At 37.0% G+C, this 13,475-nt stretch overlaps 1 protein-coding gene across 3 annotated transcripts in view; it reads left to right on the forward strand.

Annotated features, from left to right (window-relative positions):
* LOC145662967 (suppressor of lurcher protein 1-like) overlaps positions 1-13,475 on the forward strand; it is a 392,235-nt gene that overhangs the window by 240,370 nt on the left and 138,390 nt on the right. For all 3 annotated transcript variants that reach the window (XM_081729046.1, XM_081729047.1, XM_081729048.1), the window contains one exon: positions 4,761-4,941. In XM_081729046.1, coding sequence (XP_081585172.1) covers positions 4,761-4,941 — 181 coding nt within the window. The remainder of the gene's footprint in view (positions 1-4,760; positions 4,942-13,475) is intronic.

Here is a 13,475-nt window from a genome sequence, read left to right on the forward strand (position 1 = left end):
TGGATCCCCTCTTTTGAGAAAAATTGAGTATCTCAAGAGTGAGTCATGTTGGGTAGTTGGTCAAGGAGAGTGGTGAGTCACTGAGTCGTGGGTCACAGTTGGTGGTGGGTCAAATTTTCATTGACCCACATCATCTCTGGTACAGTTCTCTGATCAGTATGTGGCTACCCTAAGCATTGGATCACGTTTCATGTAGCCACAGTGGTAAAAAGAGGACGTATATTTCATTTTCACTTTGGTGTAGTTACATTTCATTTTGCTATGTTTAGAATTTTCTCCGTTTTTTCTTCAGAATTAAAGAAATATTATACAATGTCTGGATGAGAAGTAATGGCAACATACTTATAATTTGTGCCCGACTTTAAAATTTCATCATTAAAAATCCAGTTCATTTAAAAGAAAACAGAAAAATCTCAATATTAACCCCTTGCGCTTCAGGTGTCATTTTGCTGTAAGGGGCTGTCCACATATTACATAACGGTACTTTTGACCAATTTTTACCCCTCCCTCCCCCTTGTCACACTCCGTAACGCAAGGCCGAACCCCTCCTCACTTTGTTACGTAACAATTTTTTATTTTTGTTTTTTTCACCAATTTTGCTTATTTTTGGTGGTTATTACAATGAAAATAACTATTTTTAATGGTAGAACTTCTTGTTACAAAATGTTTGTATTCTGAATACATTTGTACTATTTTGTCTCCAATCAATCAAAGCATTAAAAAATGGTAGTACAGTAATATTATTTTAACCCTATAAGATTGTTTAATTAACTAGGCTTAATTCTTAGAAATTGCATACTCTCGTTTTCCTAAGAAGATCGACTCATCTTTTAACTTAAACTAGAAATGCAAATCCCTGAACAAAGCAACGTTTTTTTTTATTTAAAAAAATAACTGTGTAACAGTTTCGCCAACTAATTGAACATATTAGCTTCTCATAGTGTTTGATGAAGCCAATATGTTCAGTTAGTTGGCGATTGGTTTCATAGTGTCTGATGAAGCCAATATGTTCAGTTAGACGGCGATTGGTTTCATAGTGTCTGATAAAGCCAATATGTTCAGTTAGACGGCGATTGGTTTCATAGTGTCTGATGATGCCAATATGTTCAGTTAGTTGGCGATTGGTTTCATAGTGTCTGATGATGCCAATATGTTCAGTTAGTTGGCGATTGGTTTCATAGTGTCTGATGAAGCCAATATGTTCAGTTAGTTGGCGATTGGTTTCATAGTGTCTGATGATGCCAATATGTTCAGTTAGTTGGCGATTGGTTTCATAGTGTCTGATGAAGCCAATATGTTCAGTTAGTTGGCGATTGGTTTCATAGTGTCTGATGAAGCCAATATGTTCAGTTAGTTGGCGATTGGTTTCATAGTGTCTGATGAAGCCAATATGTTCAGTTAGACGGCGATTGGTTTCATAGTGTCTGATGATGCCAATATGTTCAGTTAGTTGGCGATTGGTTTCATAGTGTCTGATGAAGCCAATATGTTCAGTTAGTTGGCGATTGGTTTCATAGTGTCTGATGAAGCCAATATGTTCAGTTAATTGGCGATTGGTTTCATAGTGTCTGATGATGCCAATATGTTCAGTTAGTTGGCGATTGGTTTCATAGTGTCTGATGAAGCCAATATGTTCAGTTAGTTGGCGATTGGTTTCATAGTGTCTGATGATGCCAATATGTTCAGTTAGTTGGCGATTGGTTTCATAGTGTCTGATGAAGCCAATATGTTCAGTTAGTTGGCGATTGGTTTCATAGTGTCTGATGATGCCAATATGTTCAGTTAGTTGGCGATTGGTTTCATAGTGTCTGATGAAGCCAATATGTTCAGTTAATTGGCGATTGGTTTCATAGTGTCTGATGATGCCAATATGTTCAGTTAGTTGGCGATTGGTTTCATAGTGTCTGATGAAGCCAATATGTTCAGTTAGTTGGCGATTGGTTTCATAGTGTCTGATAAAGCCAATATGTTCAGTTAGACGGCGATTGGTTTCATAGTGTCTGATGATGCCAATATGTTCAGTTAGTTGGCGATTGGTTTCATAGTGTCTGATGAAGCCAATATGTTCAGTTAGTTGGCGATTGGTTTCATAGTGTCTGATGAAGCCAATATGTTCAGTTAATTGGCGATTGGTTTCATAGTGTCTGATGATGCCAATATGTTCAGTTAGTTGGCGATTGGTTTCATAGTGTCTGATGAAGCCAATATGTTCAGTTAGTTGGCGATTGGTTTCATAGTGTCTGATGAAGCCAATATGTTCAGTTAATTGGCGATTGGTTTCATAGTGTCTGATGATGCCAATATGTTCAGTTAGTTGGCGATTGGTTTCATAGTGTCTGATGAAGCCAATATGTTCAGTTAGTTGGCGATTGGTTTCATAGTGTCTGATGAAGCCAATATGTTCAGTTAATTGGCGATTGGTTTCATAGTGTCTGATGATGCCAATATGTTCAGTTAGTTGGCGATTGGTTTCATAGTGTCTGATGAAGCCAATATGTTCAGTTAGTTGGCGATTGGTTTCATAGTGTCTGATGAAGCCAATATGTTCAGTTAATTGGCGATTGGTTTCATAGTGTCTGATGATGCCAATATGTTCAGTTAGTTGGCGATTGGTTTCATAGTGTCTGATAAAGCCAATATGTTCAGTTAGACGGCGATTGGTTTCATAGTGTCTGATGATGCCAATATGTTCAGTTAGTTGGCGATTGGTTTCATAGTGTCTGATGATGCCAATATGTTCAGTTAGTTGGCGATTGGTTTCATAGTGTCTGATGAAGCCAATATGTTCAGTTAGTTGGCGATTGGTTTCATAGTGTCTGATGAAGCCAATATGTTCAGTTAATTGGCGATTGGTTTCATAGTGTCTGATGAAGCCAATATGTTCAGTTAGACGGCGATTGGTTTCATAGTGTCTGATGAAGCCAATATGTTCAGTTAGACGGCGATTGGTTTCATAGTGTCTGATGAAGCCAATATGTTCAGTTAGACGGCGATTGGTTTCATAGTGTCTGATGAAGCCAATATGTTCAGTTAATTGGCGAAACTGTTACACAGTTATTATTTTAACATAAAAACAAACGTTGCTTTGTTCAGTAATTTGCATTTCTAGTTTAAGTAATTGAAGATGGCGACGCTAATATGAACCAGTTAATTATTGGATTCCATCCTTTTTAGATCGCCGATGATTGACAAGGAGGAAATACTGCCGGAAGATGCAGATGAAACAGCATCTGGAAACGACATCGACCTCTTTTTCCGGGATCCAGGATGCTTCGTGTATTTGAAGTTCGCCAGTGTCACCGATGCAAAGTTCTCTTTTTCACCGACAGCAGATTCGAAGTGGCTGCACACGTAAAGGAACAGGGACATCTCCTTTGTGAACAACCTTTCGAGCATCTTTGGACCTCAGTTTACCCCTTTTGAAATTATTCTTGGCCAAAATCAGCGCCAGAATGCGAATAATATAGATTTCTCCAGAAATATTCAAATCCAAAAATTAAAAAAAAAATCAGTACGATATGAATATCCGACGAATTGGGTTTTGAATATCTTATTTTGGTCTGCAAATTGTGGATCGTTCCGTCGCGGAAAATATTGTTTTACGAAAAAGAGTTTCTTTTGTTTCATATACGAATCGTCTTGAAAGAATAGAGTGGGTAATGATTCAAATCAAAAGTTTTGAACAATATCCTCAGAAATAGCGATACGAGTGATAACGGGAGAGCGTTTTCAAGCGGTGGTTACAGTCAGTAACAACTAACTCCTATGCGATAAATGCAATGCTACAATAACCAAAAATCGGGAGTTTTATTGTATTATAGTGCATGACAGGATTCGTCATCAGTCATACTGGTGTCTAGTAGCGTCTTTGAGTCTCTTCTGCATAATTCAAAATAATATAGGTTATATGTTCACAATTTCCCAAAATAGTAGAAATATTTATTTACTTATTTAAAAAAAGAAAAGAACTGAATATAAGTATTTGTTTAAAACAAACCTGGGAATAAAAATAAAAATTACAAGAAACAAACATGCGTTACGAAACGAAGACGTAAACCCACTCTTCCCCCCCTTGTCACTGTTCGTAACGCAAGGCCTAACCCCCTCATCCCCTTTGCCGTGTTATACAGTATAATATGTGGACGACCCCTAATACCGGTTTCATTTACTGTTAAAAGACCGTTATATAGGGCATAGTTGTTGTGCGTGCGTGCGGAGAGCATTAACATTACTGATAAAAACAATTTTTTGCATTGTGGAACAGTTACACTGAAAAAGGGAAATTTTGATGTTCTGAAGGGATTTCATGCTCATTCTTTTTGCCAACATTAACGGAATATCAAAGATAAAGGCTTTTCTTTCCGAACTTGAAATTGTTAATTGTTTTCTCAAAACACACAGGCATGTGTTGTAATTGAATACTCCCTTAGGCCTACCAACTACTGAGACAACACATTTTTATCTTTTCTTTCAGTCTAGTGCTGACACCTAAGGAGATATAGTAGAACTATCATGCCTATCACAACTAAGAAATTTCATCATCTCCAAGATCAATACGACCCTTAACAAAGGATATGTTTTCATGACACCCACATGGATGTCATTAGTACACAAGGGGTTAAGTAATGGGTTAAAAAATGCAGATGACGTTGTGGGTATTTAACACTGTAAAGATCAGTTACATTTAGACACCAACTAACAAATACATGTAAGATGCCAAAAATATAATATAATATATGTGCTTCTTTCTTACATTACAGGCTGCGAATGTCTCTTATTCTCAGGCACTTTCAACAAAGAATATGGAGTGTTTACAAGTCCTGACTATCCAAAGTCATATGATGATAATATCAACTGTATTCTTTATACATTCATTGGAAGTAAAGAAGAAATTATTGAAATTAACTTCAAAGAGTTCGACGTGCAGAAGTCTCACTTAGAGTAAGTACAACACTTTATGTCTTTATGTTCTAAGAGTTACTTTTAATTAATAACCACGTAAGTTGCAGGGACTTTTAGTCAGAGTTAGGGCCCGGGTGTGCGTTTTGGAGACCAAGCACTTAAAATCCAATTTCGTGACCTCAAAACGACTTACATTACACTGGTGGGTAACACTGATGACAACTTTAGCTGTAAAATAGATATAAGTAGATTTCAGAGGCTTGTGACTCACATTGTTTTAAAAACTATGATACCATAGTGATGGAAAGACGAACCAAACTTTACTTTACTGCTCGATGATACAAAGACTACAACTTGAATCAAAATTATTTAGATCTAATAGTTCTTTATAGCTAGTTATAATGGCAATCCAATTAGAGCTAACCTCGCTGGCAAATTCATTGAAACTAATAACATTCCTAAAATGAAATGGCCTACCTGATGTCCAGATCTAGATCTGAAAGGGCACATTTACGATGTCTTAGAGGAAAACGATGGAAGAGCATCAACTCCTTCTCACCGAAATCCAACAGAAAATACAAATTTACCTTACTCGAGCAATTAGTTTTACTGCCAGCTAAATTCCTCAGTAAAATTTATTGAAATGTGGTATGACATCGCAATGTTTGTGAACAGTGCACGATTTCATATTTCATATTATTTTTCTGCCATTCTATGCTGAACTTTTATGAAGAAGATCACAGAGAATTTCATTAGACTCGTGGTTAAAAACAACAAAATTTCACCACCCTCTTTCTTTGAAATTAAAAATTACTGGAAATCCACTATTGCTAAGCAGGGAGCACAATATTAAAATCAGGACCGTCATTTTGGAGCAAAGAATAGGACGATTGCGGCTGAGTTTGATATACTGACGGAATGCGTAAATTGTACTTAATCGATTAAATATATTGTTCCCTACCAAGCAAAACTTTAACATGATAATTGATTATATATAGTTTATAGATTTAGTAAGAGATGAAATTAAAACTAAAACTCTTAACTATGTTGATGGACCCTTGGGCACTATTTCGAAACGTGGTGCATTTCTTTTTTATCAGCACAGTTAAAACTAATTACCATTGATGCATAATGTTATCGTTTGGATTGTCCTCAGAAGTGAAATAGGTTGTTCTTTCAATTTTTGTTGCCACCAGATTTAGGTAGCCGAAAGCTTTCTATGTTTCAGCATTGAACCCAATTATTTTTGCCACACTTTTCTAACTGGGGGAGGATAGCATACAAAGAAAGTTAAGAAGTCACACACACACATTATATATAGGGTGTTTCAAAACAACGCCGACGACGTTTGGGAGTTGATTCCTGACACCAAGATAAGACAAAAGTATAGACCAACCTGGGTGCACAAATGCTTCCTTTCGGAGTTGTAGGCTGCCGTAAACATAAAAAAATAAACTTTAAAGATCCATAGCTCCAAAACTATGGGATTTACCCTAGTCAGGTCAAGACTTCACTTACTAACTAGCATGTGCCCTATCCAAATATCCAAGTTTCAGGATCCTGAGGTGCTTCTGCTACAATTTTTGTAGAGATAATTAGTGAGTACTTCAAATTATATGCCCGTGCCAAACCCCCTGTATAAAAATTGTTGCATGAGTACCTTAGGATTCTAAAACATGTATTTTTGGATAACGCACATATTAGTTATTAAGTCTTGACGCGACTACGGTAGGTCCCATAGTTTTGGAGTTATGGAACTTTAAAGTTCATTTTTTCATATTTTCGGCAGCCTATAGACCTAACTCCGACAGGAAGCATTTGTGCACCCAGGTTGGTCTATTCCTTTTCTCTCGGTGTCAGGAATCATAATCTAACACTTGTACTTCGTTTTGCAAATAAAATTAAACCACTCCTGCAATATTTACAATTATAAATTAATCTATATACAAAATACTCTCTAGAACAGTAAGAAACAAACATTCCTATGAGAGGGAACGGAAACACTTAATATTTTCACGAATCAGGTTAGTGAAATTGATCAAACGCAGGAAATTCTTGATGAAGCCTGATCAAATGATCAAACTACTAGCATCACGAAATTTCGAATCTGGCGTGAAGGGAGAGAGGAGCTATTGTGTAGTTAGGGTCTAACCCTGTGCTAAATATAGCTTATATTTATGTTAGTAAAGCCGATCAAATGTTAGAAATTGTTGATCAAACCTGATCAAACGATTGCCACGAAAATAATTTTAAATCTAACGTGAAGGGAAAACTACCTGCATGCAGGTAAAATGATTGTAAGATTCAGGTGATTAGACAAATGCTGCAGTGATTTGATTTTCCTATTTCCAGATCAGGATTTATTGAAGTAACGACAAGTGCTATTTACTCCACTAAACAACCTTAAGCTATCGACTCAGAAAATGATTTAACATTCCTTATGCATTAGTGCTAAGTTCTTTAGATTTTTAAAATACACTCTCAGGTATTTAGATCATAATTAATTTGACATCTTTTTTAAGCAATATTGAAATTTGGGTGTTATTTTCAAATCACCATATTCTACAGTGACTTTGCTCAAGAATCTGACAAAATTTGAGTGATCTTACTAGCAACACTGCGAAGGAACTACTTTTAGGAAATTATTTTCCGTTACCGTTGAAAATGTGTACTTCTATCTTTTCTAGCGTTTGATAACAGAAACGTGAGATTATTTCCTTAGTTTTCTATATGAGTTAATGTTAAAAGCAAAACATTTTCTGAACGTGAATATTGAAATTTGTTCCCATCTTGACGACAATCATTATGAAGTACACATAAAAGCCGTTGAGATGGAAACAGTTAAGAAAAAAATAAGCCCATTGTAGAGCAAAAACGAAAAGAAAGAAAAAAAAAAAAAGATTCACAAGAGTAACACAAGAAGCTCTTTTGGTACGGAACAGCTCGTATACAAAACAATGACAAGTCTTTCAATTGTTACGGAACGTTTTCCTTTGTTTGGTAAAGTAAATGAAGATAATGAATAGGAAAATGTTGGTCTTTTGTTGAACTAAAAATTTTCTATTTGTGAAGTATCTTTCAAGCACTAGAGCATGAATGTTTTCCTCATGACGTCATTTTCGGTTTTTTGTGGGCTTAATTCGCTCACTACTCGTAGTCAAGGCAACAGCCAGATGGTAACAGAAAGAGAAATGTTTGTGAATGAAGGGAGTATTACCGTACGTGAGTAGGCTATGTTTCAGAAAATGGATACGATAAACAAAGGAAATTATGTTGAATTCTGATTTGGTTTCCTTTGAAAGAATGTTCAACATATATAAGCTCCTTACTATATTAACATAGCAAGTAATACTTTAAGGGACTGTTCCCCAATACTTCTAAGTTTGGGACATATTTCTGCTGTCCCATTCACAAGTAACAGCAGAATTTGGTATATCCAAGTTGTAAGGTATGCATTAAAAATATGATCTTTAAATTACCAGTTATATTTTATATACTGGAGTTTATTTAACAGAAACGTTATATTCTCATACATGTCTCTTTCATGTCAGCTGTGTAAATGACAGGTATTAATAGTAATCTTTCTTATGTCAGCTGCATGAGTCACAGCTATTGATGGTAATTCAATGTCATAATGCAGAAGTACCATCTTTCAACTAATTTTCGGACAGTCTATGAACAATTGCCATCCGTGTGGCCTGTGTTCATGTCCAAGAACCTCCAGATGTTTTGCACTTCCATTATTACAAAACATTACATCATCCTCTGTCGTGGAATAATCTTTGAAATCACTACTTTCAGTACGATACAGGCATATTCTTGTATCTTTTCTGTAGAAGATCCCAACCTTTGAGCTTGATAAATAGATTTTTTCTAGAGCTTGATTTTTGTAAAACGATTTCCTCAATGTTATATTGTATTATGTAAATATCGAAGAAACTATAAGTTGCCTCAAAGTAGAAGGAAATTTTTTTAGTCTCTCGTCCAATGTATAAAAGCCATTTGTTCTGACAATTTATCACTGGCTCCTATAGTCGTCACAGGAAGTCATAATGCTTTGCCCTACCGATTTTAATACCCAATAGAACGCGAGCATATAATCATTCAATCCCATATGCATGAAAATTTGCCAGTCTCGTCTCTCGTGTTTTAGGGAGAACTCCTGAGGATACAACGTAGTCGAAATGCTGCTAAATTTCGGTTTACTATATTTTGTTGCTATTGTTGTTATTGTTTTGTATTTTTGCTGTTATTTGTTTTACCATTTAATCAAATAATTGTTATTGTTCGTGTTATAGCTTTTTAAGTCCTGTTTTTTTTCTCGCTCGTTTACCATGTCTCAAAATCTGGCAACATTGTTAGTGCACTTCCGTTGTTTTGACATTTCATCAAGTGTGCGTTCGGAAGACAGCTCCACAAATCATACCAGAATCTTTCAATGTATCACACATGACGCAAAATAGTTCTACGATTGGTGTAGAGAAAAGGCTTAACGAGCTTTTGCAATTACCATAGTTCTGCAATAGAATGTCTCGACCTACCACATCCGTTGCTGTTCAGCATTTGCTGATTGATAGTAACTATCGAGCATATCCAATTGTTAGGAAATGTTTTTTTTTTTTTTTTTTTTTAATTGTTGTCCAACGTGCCGTATTCCTATTTGTAGGGTTAATCTAAACTTTCCTTTCAGTTTACTAATTTCCAGGTTTCCATATATCTCTGAGCCACAGCAAGAGAGAAATTTTCCTAACTCTGCTCTACTATGCCCACCTAATCTACATTCAGTAAATTGGCTAGAACTTGTTCTCATGAAAAACCTTCAGCCAATAAGAATGCATCATAGTTTATACAGAAACACTATTTAAAAAAAAAAAACTAAGAAAATAATATCAAATTGCAACAAATCTTTACGAATAAAAGTATTAGTCCTGACTGACTGACTGATCAACGGCCAGGCCGAACTACTTGTGGGAGAAACTTGAGATTTTGACAATAACATGTACAAATAAGATATTTGACGTAAGGTACCGCTTAAGAAGGAATCTTGGAGACTGGAAGGAAGAAAGGTAGTGCGAGGGATGTGGGCTAAATTATTATAAGATGCCCATGTATCTGAAATATGATATTTTAACTTTTCATTCAATTAAAGATGTGTTTCACCGTTTCTAGACCTAGAAAGGAAAAATAAAGAGATGGGAAGAAAGGGAATGAGCGTTGCAATTATATAAATATGTCTGCTCGTGATTTATTTTCTTCGCGCAACTACCAGTGACTGTATAAATATGTTGTAATATAATCGAAATGTTATATGTATGTATGTATATATGTATATATATATATATGTATGTATGTATATATGTATATATAAATGATTCAGTTTTTAATGTTAGATACCTTTCGACACCCTTCCACAACATTACACCTCTCGCCTGATATTCGTATATCAATTTTCTTCATTTCTTGAGCTATAAGTAGACTGCTGACTAAGTCGTTCTGCGCTGCCTAGTTTACTAGCGCATACACCTTCGATACATTAAGCATTGAGTTTAATTCGCGGAAGAAGAGTATCGAACGTGCTATGAAGTTTCACACATCCTCCCTAAACTGTACGTCTTGTTCTATAATAGCTTGGCTGCTGACAAAGGACATAAGCACAAATCGATCAGTCTCTTGAACTTCTCGCTAATTTATATATATAGGGTGTTCTAAAAGTGTCGCCCAAGGACAACACAGCACCATTCTTCAGGTCAAAATAAAGGGAAAATACTATATAATGGGATACCCTCCAGGACCACCTTCAGCCGCTATGAGGAATCAAAATTTTTATTATGTGGCAATGTTGCAGAATAACATTAAACCATTAGCATTACTCTACGAACCCATCAAGCAATTGCATCGATTGTTACGTTAATACGTGGTGCTAATGTTAATGTTTATCCATTTCAGCAGTCACCTGGAAAGAATCGAAGTAACGATTTGACAGATTGGCAGTTCTACCTCATGGTTCTTTATCTGTGACCTTGTCCCATAGTGCAATTCGCGTCTCCAGACGAGGACCCGGAAGGTATAAATTACGAGGGTCACTACGAAAGTACTGAAAGTACGAAAGTACTGGCACAGTATTTGAATTCCAACAAGTGCGTTCGGTAGTGGTATCCAGAGTGAAGAAGCGAAGCAAGTTTCAGCTCGCCTCCATTATCGGCGTGGCCGTATCGCCTTCACTTGTTTGTTGATGTGAGCAGTATTCGGCTGTCTAGAATGGAGCTTGAAAAGGAACATTTTCGGGCAATGATCCTTTACGATTTCAAAAGTGGTTTGAACGAGACACAAAACCTTGACCGTTTGCAGCGGGCATTTGGGGACCTTGCTCCTTCCCGTGCTACAATTTTTCGGTGGTTTGGTGAATTCAGAAGAGGCCGGACATCGCTTAAAGATGAAGACAGAGCTGGACGTCCGGCAACAGCTGTGTCAGATGAAAACATTGCCGCTGTGGAACAAATGATTCGAGAAAATCCTCGAACAACTTTCAAGGACATTGAATCTACAGTGAACATTGGATCGCCAGCAGTAACAAAAATTCTTCATGATCATCTTCGGCTCAGGAAGGTTTCATCTGGTTGGGTGCCTCACACTTTGACTGAACAGCAGAAGCGCATGCGTGTGAAATGGTGTGAAGAAATGCTTGCAAGATTTGATGGATGCAATTCTCGACGCGTCTCTGACATTGTTACTGGTGATGAGACTTGGATCTATCAATTTAACCCTCAAATAAACGCCAGTCTACAGTTTGGATCTTTCCAGACGAAAATCCACCCACGAAAGTGAAGCGACTGCGAAGTGTGGGGAAGAAGATGGTCGCAACTTTCTTCTCCAAATTTGGCCATGTTGCAACTGTTCCACTTGAAGAACAAAGGATTGTTACTGCTCAGTGGTACACCATTGTTTGCCTAACAAAATTGTTCCAGAAGCTTCGGGAATGGCGTCCAAGAATTGGATTGCGTGGGATACTGCTTCATCATGACAGCGCGTCCGCACACACGGCCAACATCACAATTCAGTTTTTAGAATCTACGGAGGTCAAACTTATGACTCATCTGCCGTATAGCCGTGACCTGGTCCCGTGTGATTTTTTCTGCTCCCCAGGATCAAAGATCGCGGCTTTCGAGAATGAACTTTCAACGTTTGAAGAAAAAGACTGGCAACACTGCTTCCAAAAGTGGTTTTCGAGGATGCAAAAGTGTGTACAGTGTAATTGTGAATACTTTGAGAAAATGTAAGTGTTAAATTGGTTTTAAATATGTAAGTTATTTCACATCTCAAAACTTTCGTAGTGACCCTCGTATATACCTAGGTATATATAGACTGAAAATGAAATCCGTGCTAATTGCCAAAAATAAAAACGTTCGGTTTAGTGTCAAAATGTGCGCTATGTGCCTAAAACTGTTTAGTTAAAATCAGGTCATCTAGTATTCACTGTGGAAGTAGTTCAAATAACACTATGTAACAAATTGCTAGGTCACAAAAACTTTTTTTTTTTCGAAAATGTGGGCGTTCTTTATGTATTTCGACCTCCTGAATTCGAATGATACTCAAAATATTGTACATTTATTACATTGCTTACATTTGCAATTGATGACAATGCAATATAATAGTATTATAATATATACGAAAACACCATATGAAGCTCAGAAGCGACGCATCGCTTTCAACTGTTCAACAGTTGCGCCCCTAACGGCACACAGCGAACTGTCACATTGCATATGGCGCTTTCTGTTTACACTATGTTGTTTGAGGTAGGAGGTGCTTGTTAGTGTACAATGTCTACCCGAGGCTGTGTAAACTCTCCTAACAGTTTTTTGTTATATTTGTGGTGAACTTCTGATGAAGAAAGGCCGAAGAAACATTATTGATTTCGTCACAAAGGTCTACCATGTATATTTCGGAGTAAAACCAGGCGACATCAACAAACCATGGGCTCCAAGGTCGTGTGTGTTGTGTATGTAGAAGATTTGCGACGGTGGGCGTCAGCAAAAGCAGAAGTCATTACAATTTGGCATCTGTATGGCATCTGTATGACATTCTGTGCAAATGAAGGAAACATATGACAACATGAAGGTGCTTGTTACTACCATACATTATGAATATCACAATTGAATGGTGTGTGGTGATTTGAAAGTGTTGGGTATGCTTCTAGGACAACAATCAGGATATACGGTACCAAGTTTCCTTGTTTCATCTGTGAATGGGACAGTCGGGCTCGTGACAAGCATTGGGAGCAAAAATAGTGACCCCGAAGATTGGAATTGGTTCCAGGGGACAAAAATATCAAGTGTGACCCTCTAGTGGAAAGAGACAGAATATTCTTGCCACCTCTGCACATCAAAGCATAATGAAGCAGTTTGTCAAGGTATAACCTAAGGGTGACAACTGTTTCAAATATAAATGTAACGAGTTAACAAATTTGTCAGATGCTACGTTGAAAGAAAGTGTGTTTATTGCTCCCGATATTCGCAAACTAACGCTGGATGAAGGTTTCCTTCATTCAATGAATGCCGTTGAGCAAGAAGCCTGGA

This window comes from Thermobia domestica, chromosome 10 (assembly GCF_964235325.1).
Source record: "Thermobia domestica chromosome 10, izTheDome1.hap1.1, whole genome shotgun sequence".
NCBI classification, from domain to species: domain Eukaryota; kingdom Metazoa; phylum Arthropoda; class Insecta; order Zygentoma; family Lepismatidae; genus Thermobia; species Thermobia domestica.